The 15,178-nt window shown below is 46.3% G+C and overlaps 1 protein-coding gene across 2 annotated transcripts in view; it reads right to left on the bottom strand.

Annotated features, from left to right (window-relative positions):
• Positions 1-15,178, bottom strand: part of map2k7 (mitogen-activated protein kinase kinase 7) — a 92,624-nt gene that overhangs the window by 40,014 nt on the left and 37,432 nt on the right. For both annotated transcript variants that reach the window (XM_087983094.1, XM_087983095.1), the window contains 4 exons: positions 14,629-14,773; positions 12,006-12,072; positions 6,218-6,331; positions 3,858-3,977 (listed from right to left, as the gene is read on the bottom strand). In XM_087983094.1, the coding sequence (XP_087839220.1) occupies positions 3,858-3,977; positions 6,218-6,331; positions 12,006-12,072; positions 14,629-14,773 (446 nt within the window). The remainder of the gene's footprint in view (positions 1-3,857; positions 3,978-6,217; positions 6,332-12,005; positions 12,073-14,628; positions 14,774-15,178) is intronic.

Genomic DNA, 15,178 nt, shown 5'->3' with positions numbered 1-15,178 from the left:
TCAAAGAAAACTAAGACTTGTATTTAAATAGAACCTTTCAAGAACAGCCCAAAGTGCTTGACCATTAAATAGTTACTTTTAAAGCATAACCACAGTCACAATGTGGGAAACGAGACATTGTAATAAGGGGTTCCCAGTAGCGGAAGCTACTCCACCCATCACATCTGTACCAGCTCCTGACAGTGCCGTCCTGCTCACCCCATTCTCCAGGCCACTCTTTGTAGCCCTCTGCACTCATCACTTGTAACATCGCTCAGCTCTCTTTGTAAACCTCTGCCTCCACCACTCTCTCAGGCTGGGTGTTTCAAATCCAAACAACTCTGACTAAAGACTTCTCTCCTCATTTCACTCGGAGTCTCTTGTCATTTCTAACCCTGTCAAACCTGTTCATAATTTTGAACACATCAATAAGATCACCCCTTAATCTTCTCTACTCCAAGCAGAATAACCACAATTTCTTTCATCTCTCTTTGTATCGAAAATCCTTCATTCCTGGTATCACTTCTAATAAATCTCCTTTGAACTCTCTCCAGGACACTAATATTCTCCCTTAAATAAGGTATCCAGAACTGAATACAATACTCCAAACGTGGTCTAACCAACAAGTTGTAGAGGTCTAGCATTGCTTTTATACTCTATGCCCAAGGATCCTATAAACCTTATCAACAACTGTTTCAACTGGCCTGGTCACATTATGCACCCTAAGGTCCCTTTGCTCCTCTACTCACCACAAAGTTGTACCACTAAGCCTGTATTGTCTCCCCACATTTCTGTTAGTTGCAAAAAATAAATCACTTTGGATTTGAAAGGTTTACTCTGTTTCTTTCCCCAGATGCTGCCAGACTTGCTGAGCTTGCTTTGTTATTCATTTCTGGGATGTGGATATCACTGGCTAACGTGAGGAGGTGATGGTGAGTTGCCTTTTTGAGCCATTGAAGTCCATGTAGACCCACATGCCGTTAGGGAGGGAATTCCAAGATGTTCACCCAGCGACTGTGAAGGAATGGCGATATATTTCCAAGGCAGGATGGTGAGGGGCTTGGAGGGGAAATTGCAGGTGGTGGTGTTCCCATATATCTGCTGTCCTTGTCTTTCCAGATTGAAGTGATTGTGGATTAGGGAGGTGCTGTCTAATGGGTTTTGGTAAATTTCTATAGATGCTGTAGATTACTGCTACTGAGCATTGTGGTGGAGGGAGTGAATGCTTGTTAACAGGCTGCTTTGTCCAGGATGGTGTCAAGGTTCTTGAGTATTGCTGCAGCTGCCCCCATCCAGGCAAATGGGCAGCATTCCATCACACTCTTGACTTGTACCTTGTAGATGATGGACAGGCTTTGGCCAGTCAGAGAGTTACTTGCTGCAGTACTCCTAGCTTCTGAACTGCTGTTGCAGCCATGTATTTACACGGTGAGTCCAGTTCAGTTTCTGGTCAATGGTAACCCCAAGGATGTTAACAGTGAGCAATTCAGTGACAGTAACTGAATGCCAAGGGCAGGTAGGTGTATTGCCTTTTACTGGAGATGGTCATTGCCTAGCATTTGTGTGGCTCAAGTGTTACTTGTCACTGTTCAGCCCAAGCCAGGACATTGTCCACACCTTGTTGCATTTAGACATGAATTGCTTCAGTATCTGAGATGTTGCAAATGGTGCTGAATATTGTGCAATCAATGGCAAACATCTCTACTTCTGACCTAATGACGGAGGAAAGGTCTTTGATAAGACAGCTGAAGATTCTTAAGTCACGGACACCATATCCTGACAAACTCCTGCAGAGATGTCCTGGAGCTGAGAGGAATGACCTCCAACATGACTTTCCTCTGTGCCAGGTATGACTCTAACCAGCGGGGAGTTTGCCCTGATACCCACTGATTCCAGTTTCATGAGGGCTCCTTGATGCCACACTCAGTCGAATGCAGCCTTGATGTCAAGAGCTGTCCCTCTTCCCTCCCCTCAGGAATTCAGCTCTTTTGTCCATGTTTGACCCAAGGCTGTGATGAGGTCAGGAGCTGAGTGACCTTGGGGGAGCCCAAACTGTGTGTCACTGAGCAGGTTATTGCTGAGCAGGTGCTGCTTGATAGTGCTGTTGATGTCCCCTTCTGTCACTTTCCTGATGGAGAGTAGACTGATGGGGCAGTAATTGGCTGGGTTGGATTTGTCCTGCTTTCTGTGCACTGACATACTTACACGATTTTCCATGTTGTCGGGTAGATACCAGTGTTGTAACTGTACTGGAACAGCTTGGCCAGGGGAGTGGCAAGTTCTGGAGCGCAAATCTTCAGTATTATTGCTGGAATGTTGTCAGACCCTGGAGCCTCTGCAAATCTCGAACACTAAGTGCAATTTTGATCTCCTTATTTAGGGAAGGAAATGCATTGGAAGTAGGTTCAGAGGAGACTGATATCTGGAATGAGTGTGCTGTCTTAAGAGGAAAGGTGAGGCAGACTGGGCTTGTCCTCATTGGAGTTCAATAGAGTAGGAGGTAATCGAATTGAAGTTGATCAAATCCTGAGTGCTCTTGGCAAGGGGAGAAATGGAAAGGATTTTTATTTGTACTTTCATTCTGGAGGGTGACTTCAGACTAAGCACAAATTTTTAAAATTACAGATTACTCTTTTACGATAGAGGAAAGGTTGAATTTTTGCTCTAGGGTTGTGCGTCGAAGGTGATGCAGGCGGATCGTGAATATTTTTAAGGCAAAAGTAGAGGGATGTTTGGGAGGCAAAGGAACCAAAACCACAATTGAGGAGACACGAGAATGTACAATTCAGAACACAAATGGATCATCCATGACTTTTGAAAGGCAATACATATTTAAAGGAGAAAGTGAGGGCTGCAGATGCTGGAGATCAGAGCTGAAAATGTGTTGCTGGAAAAGCGCAGCAGGTCAGGCAGCATCCAAACGTCGATTCTCCTGCTCCTTGGATGCTGCCTGACCTGCTGCGGTTTTCCAGCAACACATTTTCAGCAATACGTATTTAACGGGCCAGATGACCTAATTCTATCTCTAATTCATACTTTCATGATTGTAATTTCAGATGGTGGAGTCCTCAGCACTGCAACATGACAGCACCTCTCGGACAAACTTCTCAAAAGTTTTCTCACAAATGCTCAGCAAGTGGTCTCCCTAGATCACAGTACACAGGGATAAAACCTGAATATCGATCAATTTATATGCTTGCTTGCAGTGTTTCATAGTAAAATGCTCACAATGTGACGGATGATTACTTACAGGGCATATTCCAATTAAATCATATTCACCATGATCGAAATTTGCTGGCTGATGGTGCAGATTAGATTCTAATATAGCTGATCAGCAGCTTTTCATGCTGCAGTTGGCACACGATGGTCTGCTGACTATACGTCACAGCCAGCATGGAGGGTGGACGGGTAATTAATTCCCAAGCCTCGAGAAGGGAGTTGAAAAATGTGTTGCTGGAAAAGCGCAGCAGGTCAGGCAGCATCTAAGGAGCAGGAGAATCGACGTTTCGGGCATGAGCCCTTCTTCAGGAAACTTCAGGATTCCTGAAGAAGGGTTTATGCCCGAAACGTCGACTCTCCTGCTCCTTGGATGCTGCCTGACCTGCTGCGCTTTTCCAGCAACACATTTTTCAGCTCTGATCTCCAGCATCTGCAGTCCTCACTTTCTCCTCGAGAAGTGAGTTCCAGTGCATGACAGCTGGTGGCCCTAGATGACCCACACTCCCTATCAGCAGGAGGGCTGAAGCTCCTCAATTTCCCCTGCCAAGTAAAACTGAGCTGGGAGACTGAAGAACATCAGCTGGCATGCACTGCCCTTTTTTGGTCATACTGCTGGGAATTGTGCCCTAAAGAGAAAGGCAAACTGAGAATGGGCTTACGTTGGTAATGAAGGTGCCGTAACATTGCACAATGTAAGGGCAGTCGTGACTTTTCAGCACCACATCCAAGTCCATGAGGATTCGTTTGTTTTCCTCCTTATTACCTGAGCGACGCATTTGCTGTAAATAAAACAAAACATCAAATATCAAGTACGTGTGCTTTTTATCTTCCCGCTCGGCATCAAACTCAGTCAGAACCACCAGAACAAAATGGAAGAACATTAAGTATCCTCCAGCACAATGCAGGTATAACACTGCGTCACACACGTGGAAGCAGCTGTGTAGTCACAATCACTGGACAAGTTATCCACAACTCCAGCTTCAAATACTGCAGAGACGTGAGTTGAAACCCTAATCCCAGAACTGTTACAGTGCACAAGGAAGCCATTCAGCCCATTGTATCACCTCCAGCTCTGGGACCACTAATTCTGCCTTTTCCCCATATCCCTGCACAATCCAAGAAACCATCCCTTGCCCTCTTGAATGCCTCAACTGAATTTGCCTCGACGTTTCCAGGCAATGCATTCCATACTTTAACTAATCACGGTGTGAAAGTAGTTTTCCTTATGTCACCCATGTTTCCACGGGTACATTGCTTTAAACATATGTCCACTTGCCCTTTATTTTCCAAGCAGGAACAGCTTCTCCCTATCTATTCTATCCAGCTGTGACAAGTGGTCACATCAGATTTCAAGAGAAACCTGGAATTAAATGGGTGGCACGGTGGCACAGTGGTTAGCACTGCTGCCTCACAGCGCCAGAGACCCAGGTTCAATTCCTGCCTCAGGCGACTGACTGTGTGGAGTTTGCTCATTCTCCCAGTGTCTGCGTGGGTTTCCTCCGGGTGCTCCGGTTTCCTCCCACAGTCCAAAAAATGTGCAGGTTAGGTGAATTGGCCGTGCTAAATTGCCCGTAGTGTTAGGTGAAGGGGTAAATGCAGGGGAATGGGTCTGGGTGAGTTGCGCTTCAGCGGGTCGGTATGGACTTTTTAGGCCGAAGGGCCTGTTTCCACACTGTAAGTAATCTAATCTAATCTAATGTAAAAGCTCGACTAAAGGAGACTTTGCAACCACTGCCAATTGTTATAAAACCCATCTGATTCACTAATACCATTCGGGGGAGGAAATCCGCCATCTTCACCTGATCTGGCCTACAAGTGGCTCTCCAGATCCACAACAATGCGGCTGAGTCTTAGCTGCCCACTGAGATGCTGAGCAAGCCACTTTGTTCCAGGTCAGTTAGGGATGGGGCAATAAATGCTCTCATCGCCAGTGAATATTTTTCAGGCAGAGCTAAACAGATTCTTGTTAAGCATGTGGAGAAGGGGGTGGGAGGAAGAGGTTCTCGAGTGGTGGCAGGAGTGGAGACTTGCAGATCTGAATGCAGATCAGCCGCGATCTTATTCCACAATGCAGCGGGCTTGAGGGGCCAGGCAAGCTGTTCCTACTCTCAATACAAACATAGCAACATGCGTGTTATTATTGGTGGTCAGTGAGCTGGTTTGTGAGAGGAGTACCGCCAACAACACGGGTTCAATTCCCACAGTGGCTGCGTCTACCCCACCTTCTCAACCTCACCTCTCGCCTGAGGCACAGTGACCCTCAGGTCAAACTCACCACCAGTTGTATCTCCCTCAGGAGATAGCAACCCTTTGATCCTGTAGAACTACGGCAACTTGACTTATTTTTAGGCAGAGAGCTGTGACGATTTGCCGCAGACTGTCTAAAAGGTGGGGGGAGAGCAGATTCAGCGGGAACACCAAAAAAGAATTGAATAATCAATTGAAATATTTACAGGATTATGGAAGTGCAGTGGTTTGGTATTAACTGAATACCTCTATCAAACAGGCAGCAGGAGGACTGAATGGCTACTTTGTGTTTTGCCATTTTTTGATAACATAACAAAGCAGTGAGCCCTGGTACACTTAAACCAGCAGATTGGTAAAAACCAGTAATTTCAATAAACTACAATGCAGCCCAAAATAGGTTCAAATTTAAAACTCCCACAACACCAGGTTATAGTCCAACAGGTTTATTTGAAAGCACTAGCTTTCCGAACGCTGTTCCTTCATCAGGTGAAGAGGCAGTGCTCTGAAAGCTAGTCCACCCCAGTCCAACACCAGCACCTCCAAATCAAAATAGATTCAGAAGAATACTCTATGTTTTTCAAGAGATACAAGATAACATTCTCACACGGCCATCAGCAAATGATAAGCTTTGTTACAGCACCAATTTCAGTTGGAAAATGCTGACATTCTTTTAAAAAAAAGTCATACAAAAATGTTTTCTTCAATCACAGCAATAACCAGTTCAGACTAAACACAGACCCGCATTTAATCTGCTTGGCTGTGCCTTACTTACCTTCACGGCAATGATGTGTCCTGATTTCTTGAACCTCATTTTCCAGACCTGCCCACATGTGCCACTGCCAATCTCGCCCAAATTTTCCAGGTCACTGATTTCAGCTTGATATCTCTGGTATTAAGACACAAAGTAGAAGTGACCATGCGATGGTTGCTGTAACCCAAACCACAACACCCCATCATTGTATTAGAAATCACATGACATTACACTTCTCTGCAGAGCTGACGGTGTACAAATCAACAGTGTGGAGATACAAGGACAGCTCACTGATTTACCAGAGTATAAACATTTCTATCAAATAACATAACTGCATATTTGTAATGTGAAAAGAAAACATTGCATTTTCACCCTCCTGCACTGGCAGGGAATACCTGCAGATTTGATTTCAACACTGGAAGCCAGCCCATTCCCAGGCCAATCCCAGCAGTGATAGTCAGCATCCACCCACTGCCAATCCCAGCACTGGTACGCAGCGCTCTCAGTGCAAATCCTAGTAGTCCCAGAGCCAATCTTAACACTGGCCATGGGTGAGCTGTTTACCAATCTAAGAACTGGCACCCAATTCTCCCCAGTACTAATCCCAAAACCAGTATCAGATCTCCAGGTACTAATACTGTCATTCCCAGTGCCAATCCCAGCACTGGCACTAAACTCTCCAAGTGACAATCCTAGATCTCCAGGAGCCAATCCCAACATTCCCAGTTCAATCCCAGCACTGGTATCTGACCCTCCAGGTGCCAATCCCAACATTCCCAGTTCAATGCCAGCACTGGTACCCGACCCTCCAGGAGCCAATCCCAACATTCCCAGTTCAATGCCAGCACTGGTATCTGACCCTCCAGGTGCCAATCCCAACATTCCCAGTTCAATGCCAGCACTGGTATCTGACCCTCCAGGTGCCAATCCCAACATTCCCAGTTCAATTCCAGCACTGGTATCCGACCCTCCAGGTGCTAATTTGAGGACTTGGACTCAGATCTCCTGGTCAAGATTAGAGTAGTGCTGGAAAAGCACAGCAGGTCAGGCAACATCCGAGGAGCAGGGGAGTCGACATTTCGGACAAAAGCCCTTTATCAGGAATCTCCAGATGTCCTAGTGCCAATTCTAGCATTGGCTCATAGCTCTCCAGGTAGCAATCTCTCCTCTCCCAATGTCAAATCTAGCACTGGCACCTGGTGCTCTGAATGCCAACCTCAGCGTGATTCCAGTACAGGTGCCCAGAGTTAAGGAAGCAATGGCATCGTGGTGCTTCTGCTGGGCTGGTAACCTAGTGACTCGAGCAATGTTCTGGGGACCTGGGCTTAGATTCCACAATGACAGATGGCGCCTGTAACTAAAAGTCTGATGACTGTGAAACCACTGTCATTGTATCATAGAATCTCTACAGTACGGAAAGTGGCCAAGCAGTCCAACAAATCTGCACCAACCCTGTGAAAAGCATCCCCACACCCTAACCTCATAACCCCACATTTACCATGATTAATCCACCCACCCTGCATATCCATGGACACGACAGAGCAATTTGGCACAGTCAGCTCACCTAATGTCCACATCTTTGGAGTGTGGGAGGAAATCAAAGCACTGGGCAGAAACCCAACCAGACATGGGGAGAACGTGCAAACCCCACACAGACTGACGTCTAAGGCTAGAATTGAATCTGGATCCTCGGCACTGTGAGCCAGCTGTGCTAACCATTGTCACCTGTCATTAAAACTGGTTGTTTAAGGCAAGGAAAACTATTGTCCTTATGTGGTGAGGCCTGTGTGTGACACACACACACACACACTCTTCAGCCCACCATGTCGATGCTCACCAATATACATCAAACTAGACTAATCCCATTTACTTGTCATTGGTCCATAGCTGCCAGAGGAAGTGGTGGAGGCTGGTACAATTGCAACATTTAAGAGGCATTTGGATGGGTATATGAATAGGAAGGGTTTGTTGGGATATGGGCTGGGTGCTGGCAGGTGGGACTAGATTGGGTTGGGATATCTGGTTGGCATAGACGGGTTGGACTGAAGGGTCTGTTTCCATGCTGTACATCTCTATGACTCTGTCACTATGCCCCAGCATTTTAAGCCATCATCCAGGTGCTTCGTAAATATTGTGGATGTACCTGCCTCCATCATCTTTTTACCATTGTGGCTGACTCATAACTGTCCTCTTGATATAGGCGAACTGACCATTCAGCTGCATCAACTGGCAAAAAGTCTCAAAAGGAGAATGAAATCTGCCAACCCACCGTGTATTGGCCGAGGCACGAGAAGTCATAACTGCGACGAAGCCCTTTCCACATCCAGTCATGAATGGTGGTGGGCAATTAAACAACTCACTGGAGGAGGCGGCTCCACAAACATCCCTGTCATCAATGATGGAAGAACCCAGCACATCAATGGAGAAGCAAATGCAAAAGCATCCGCAGAAACCTTCAGCCAGAAGTGCGGGCTGGATGAGCCTGACCCTGCAAAGCCCTCCTTACCAACTCTTTGGGGTCAGTTCCAAAACTGGAAGAGCTGTCTCACAGACCCGTCAAGCAGCAGCCTGAAACAGTCATAACCATGGAATCAGACCTTATAGACAAGGTCACAGACAACACCATCACCATATCATTGAGGCCCACCAGCAGGACAGAACCAGCAGAGCTGGAGGGATAATATACTGGTGGGAGGGAGTCGTCCTGTGAGGCCTCAGTTTCAGCTCCGACATCAAATCATATCAAACATGGACAAAAATGAACAAGGCTGGGGATTTGGGCTGGGCTGGGCTAGGCCAGGCCGGGGTGGGGTGGGGTGGGGAAGGGTGGGGGGGGGGGGAAGAGTGATAGCACTCTCCTGTGGTTGGAGTACAGCCAAGCAGAAAGGAAGCTGGTTGTGGTTGTGTGTAAGTCACCTTGTCGACAGGACATCACCATAGTGCAGTGCCTTAAACTAACCGTTATCAGTCAGGTCTTGCTGCATTTTAATGTCAACTGCTTCGGTGCCTGAGGAATTGTAAATAGGGATGAACATTGGCAAATATCCCCATTTCTGACCATACAGAGTCCTATAGCATTGAATCAGACCATTTGGTCCAAACCATCCATTCTGACCATGTTCCCAAACTGCCAGCATTTGTCCCATATCCCTCCAAACCTTTCCTATTCATGTACTTACCCAAATGTCTTTTCAATGTTCTAACTGTACCTGCACCCACCCTGGCAGTTCAAGCCACACGTGTAAAAAGGTTGTCAGTCATGTCCTTTTTAAAACGTTCTCCTCTCACCTTAAAAAAGAATTCCCCCTAGTTTTGAATGACAACACCCTGGACAAAAGACCTTTGCTATTCACCTTATCGATACCCCGCATGATTTTATAAACCTCTGAGGTCACTCTCAACCTCCAAGGCTCCAGTGAAGAAAGTCCCAGCCTACTTTTCTAACTCAAGCCCTCCTTTCCCAGAGGGCAGGGGGGGTTGATGAAACAGCTGAAGATTAAAAACAGAAAGAACTATAGATGCTGTCAATCAGAAATAAAAACAGAAATTGCTGGAAAAGCTCAGCAGGTCTGGCAGCAGAGATCTGAAGAAGGGTTCACTTTGATTTCTCTCCACAGATGCTGCTAAACCTGCTGAGCATTTCCAGCAATTTCTGTTTTTGAAGCAGCTGAAGATGGTTGGGCAGAGGACACCATCCTGAGGAACTCCTGCAGAGATGGCCTGCATCCAGGATGACTGACTTCCAACACCTACAACCACCGTCTTGTCTGCTCGGTAGGACTTCAGTCAACCAGCTTGCCTGGATTCCCATTAATAGGACTCCTTGATACCATACTTGGTCAAATGAGGTCTGGATGTCAAGGATGGTCACTCTCATTTCACCTCACCTCTCAAATTCAGCTCTTTGGTCCATACTTCAACCAAGATTATAATGAGGTCAGGATCTGACTGGCCTTGGCAGAACCCAAACGGGGTGTCAGTGAGCAGGTTATTGTAGTTTAAAAGCACTGCTGATGACAACTTCCATTACTTTACAATGATTGACAGTAAGATTGATAGGGTGGTGATGAGCCAGTTAGGATTTGTTAGAATCATAGAAGTTGCCCAGCTTTTTGTGTACAGGATAGTTCTGGGCAATCTTCCACACTGCTGGATAGATGCCAGTGTAAGAGCCATGCTGGGACAGCTTGGCTCGGGGAGTGGCATGTCCTGGACCACAAGTCTTCAGTACTATTGCCAGAATGCACTTGGGGCCCATAGCCTTTCCTATAGCATTCAGTGCCTCCAGTCATTTCTTTTGATCACGTGGAGTGAAGCAAACTGGCTGAAGACTGACAGCTGTGATGCTGGGGACCACTGGGTGATCATCCACCCGGCACTTCTGCGGCTGCTTTTGCATTTGCTTCTCCACTGATATGCTGGCCTCTTCCATCACTGACGACAGGGATAGTTGAGTTGTTTAATTGCCCACACTATTCACAACTGGATCAGGCAGGTCTGCAGAGCCTGGATCTGATCTGTTGGCTGTGGCCTTAGCTCTATCCTTCACTTGTTGCTTATGCTGCTTGATGCTACTATGGTGCTGTTGTGTAGCTTCACCATGTTGACACCAGGTTGCTCCAGGCATGCCCTCCAGCACTCCCCATTAAACCAGGGTTGATCCCCTGGCTTGATGGTAATAGCTAAGTGAAGGATATGCCAGGCCAGGAAGTTGCAGATTATGTTGGAGTACAGTTCTTCTGCTGTTGAGGCCATTGTTGATAGTCCACAGAGTGCCTAATGGATGCTCAGACCTCAGTTGGTAAGGGTGAGGTCAGGGATGTTTTTCCCTCTTGTTGGTTCCCTCCCCACCTGCTGCAGACCTAGTCTAGCGGCGATGTCCTTGAGGACTCGACCAGCTCAGTCAGTAGTCCTGCTGCCGAGCCACTCTTGGTGATGGAAAGCAGGGAGGTCTTGTTGCAACTAAACAAGGCACTGGTCACACCAAAGCCGAAATATTGTGAACAGTTTCGATGCCTTTGCCTCAGAGAATGTATACAGGTGTTGGAGGCAGTCCAGAGAAGGTTTAGTAAATTAATCCTGAATGTGGAGGGATTTTCCATTGAGGAGAGGTTGAGTATGCAGGACATGTATTCATTAGAGTTCAGAGGAATGACAGAAGACTTACTGAAACATTTAACATTCTCAATGGGCTTGGTACCACAAACATTCACTCTCTCCACCACCACACTTGGTAGGAGCAGGATGCACTATCTAAAGATGCACTACAGAAGTTCACTCAGACTTCTGACACAGCATCCCCACCACCTGCAAGCTCCCCTCCGAGCCACTCACCATTTTGGCAGCTCACAATCTCCTTCACAACAGCATATATGGGTGAGCAATTACTACTGGCCCAGTCAGCTAAGCTCATGCGAATGAATTGGGAAAAAACAATTCCCATTATTAACACCTTGAAAGATATTTTAGATGCAGTCCAGGTTAACATGACAGTATAGTTTCCATACTGCTCAGATTGAACAGGATACAGACTCTTTGTCAGTGAAGGTAATTACAGCTGGCACAGTCAGGGTGATGTCAAGAAGTTCTTCAGAAACGGAAGTGGAAATCATTAAACACAATGGCAGAACAGACTCAGAGGGGTTAATGGCCTAATCCTGTTGCTACTGCTTTCTCCACAGGCTGCAACAGCTCTGAGAGTACACTGGGGCTGTATTGTTTTGGTAAAATGAAGGACTGACATGTTAAATCTGTCATGTGTTATCCATCCCAGGGATAAGCACGAAGCACAGGTAGCAGTGTAACTTACCTGCCCTCCTATTGTCAGATACCCCGTCTGTTTCATTATCTCCTGCAGCTTTTGCTCAATCTCTATACTGTGAACAGAAACAAGATAGGTACGCACACTGAGAAATCCAGAAAACTCAAATTAAATGACAAACATCAGGCTCTTTGCTCAGAAAGCAAGTGCAAACCACCCATCCTAACACACACAGCATTTCACCCCAAACATGTGCGACAAAAACATCTTATGAAATAAATGTCAAATTCAGCTTTACTCAACAGATATAAGAACCTAAGGAGGAGGAGCAGGAGTAGGCCGCCTGGCTCCTTGGGCCTGCTCCACCCTTTAACAAGATTGTTTTGTGACCTCTGCCCCACTTATCCACCCACTCACCAGAACTCTTAATTCCTTTACTCTTCAAACATCTCTCTTTGCCTCAAAAACATACATTGAGGTAGCCCCAACGGCTATTACACCACTTCCACAGATTCACAAACCCTTCGGGTGAAGAGGTTCCTGCTCAAGTCAGCCCTAAATCTGTTCCCCCCTTATTTTGAGGTGATACCCCCTAGTTCTAGCTTCACCCACCAGAGGAAACAACCTCCCTGTTTCGATCTTATCTGCTCCCTTCCTAATTTAATGTTTCTAAAAGATTGCCCCTCATCCTTCTAAATTCCAGTGAGTCTAGTCCCAGTCTAATCAATCTCTCCTCAGAAGCCAACCCTGTCAGCTGTGGAACCAACCTAGCGAACCCCCTCTGCACCCCACCCAGTGCCAGTATGTCCTCTCTCAAGTAAGGAGACCGAAACTGGATACTCTGGGTTTGGTCTCACAAGCAGCCTATACAATTGTAGCATAACCTCCCTGTTTTTAAACTCCATCCCTCTAGCAAAGATGGACAATATTCCATTTGCCTTCTTACTTACCTGCAAACCAACTTTTTGTGATTCATGCACAAGGATACCCAACATTTCACCATTTAATAATAGTCCATTTTGCTGTTGTTCCTACCAAGATGGATGACCGTCTGCCCGACCCTTGTCCACTCACTTAATCTATCTCTGTCCCTCAGCAGGCTTTCAGTGTCCTCTTCCACTCACTTTAGTGTCACCTGTGAATTCTGACACATGACACCTATTCCCCAATTCCAAATTTATTCTGTACATTGGAAACAATTGCAGTCCCAATACCGATCCCTGAGGCACACCACCAGCCACTGACTGCCAACCAGAAAAACACCCATTTATCCCCACTCTCTGGTTTGTTAGCTTATCAATCTATATCCATTCTAACACATATCCATTATGTCATGCACCTCAATCTTATGCAAAGCCTTTTGTGCGGCACCTTATCAAATGCCTTCTGGAAATCCAGATACACCACATTCACAGGTTCCCTGTTGTCCACTCAACACCAAGGTCAAAGAATCATGGAATCACAGCACACGTGGAGGCCAATCAGCTCATTATGTCTGTGCTGACCCTCTGAACAATCAGTGTACCTACGGCTATTCAGACAATCATCCAATTCCCTGCATCCATAAACCCTGCTTCTACCACATTACATTCCAGATGCTAACCACGTACTCCATGCAAAGGCTTTTCTTTATGTCACTCTTACTTCTTTTGCTTTAATCTCTGCCATCTCATCCCAATCCTTCACTAACGGAAGCAGTGAATTTCTACCTCCTCACTTTCGACCCATTCTGATTTTGACCACCTCTAGCCAATCGTCTCTTTTCCAAGGTCCAGCATCTCCAACTTACCCATTTTGGAAACTGCTCTTCCCTCGGTCTATTGTTTGTCAATCGTTTCTGCACCCTTACTAACAGCTGTCCTTTCTTCCTGAAGCCTGCTGCCCACAATGAAAAGCAATACTCCAGCTGAGGCTGACCCAGTGTTTTGTGCAGGTTTAACAGAACTTCCTTGCTTTCAAATGCAGCTGAGGGATGTCATTTTTCTGTAGGAATCCTCAATTTCCCCTGTACAGCACCTTCCATAATTTCAGAATAATTCCATAAGTTTTACTCCAATTATCCTTTCGAGTGCTTCCTGACATCAGTTTTGAACTTGTCTTCATCCAGACTTTCTGTATATTTCCATGATTTAACAAGATTAACCCACTGTCCCAGCATATATGTGGATTACTGAAGAGTTACGTCTGACATATCCTCATAACCAAGTGCTCTGTCTCTGGAGATCAAACTTACCTCTCTGGTGTACACCACTAACAGGGGTTGACTGCACTTTCAATCCGGTCACTTGATTGATTACGTTTCATTGACATCAGCCTCATGTTGTGCTCAACTGATGTGAAATAACCTGAATACTCTGCTACATTCCTTTGAGGGACAATGATAGTGGTTACTCTCTTGGATTTATGCTCAAGCTGTGCTATGTTTAGATAAGGATGAAATGCTGCCAGTTTAGATGACCAACCTCCCAGCATTTGTATTGCCCCAGGGAAGGCTACAGTGAAGTCACTAGCCACCACGGACAACACCATGAGCTGCCAGTACTGTGGACATCCATGCTGGTGCCAGAACTAACTCTTCAGTCACAACCCAAAATCATGAACTCACTTGCAACTTAGACATACAACAAGGGCCTATCCTGGAGATGACATGGTGAAGGAGGTCTTTTCTTACCTCTCCATGCTCTTCTGCAACAGATACTGAGGCTGAGGGAGGCTGAGCATGTGCCTAGGGCGCGATGGGGCCGGGTGATGCTGTGGTGAGGTTTCTGATGAAGATGACCGGCTGCCAGCATCATTTGCTAAAGGAAGCTGAAGAGCTGAAAGTAAAGAAACACAACTATTACATGGTATACAAACATCCCCACACCACAAACATGGCTGACACAGAAACCCTGGTCAATTCAGCACCTCCAGAGTACCAGCTGGCTAGTTGGTAAGTAAACAGTGATTTAACACAACAGCAAATGTAAAGAGCAGGGAAGCTGTGCATGGAGCAGTGGGATGGAGAGATCCTGACATGAGGACTGAGGTTGGGCATGCGTGTGATAAAGGGAAGCCATGCATGGTGGAGAAAGAGAAAACGCATGCAGGTGTGCAGGCAAATAGATGGGCAGAAGAGGGCATGTAGAGGTGAGAGGAGGTCATACACCTGCAGGAGACAGAGGGCAGGACACAAAGAATGGAAGAGGGTGGACAGCATACGTGCACGTGGGAAAAGGATG

The sequence above is a fragment of the Chiloscyllium plagiosum genome, unplaced genomic scaffold (genome assembly GCF_037043375.1).
Source record: "Chiloscyllium plagiosum isolate Xiang-an unplaced genomic scaffold, Cpla_swu_hap1 HiC_scaffold_45, whole genome shotgun sequence".
NCBI classification, from domain to species: Eukaryota; Metazoa; Chordata; class Chondrichthyes; order Orectolobiformes; family Hemiscylliidae; genus Chiloscyllium; species Chiloscyllium plagiosum.
Note: the sequence above shows the minus strand (reverse complement) of the source record. Positions and strands in the feature narration are given on the sequence as shown.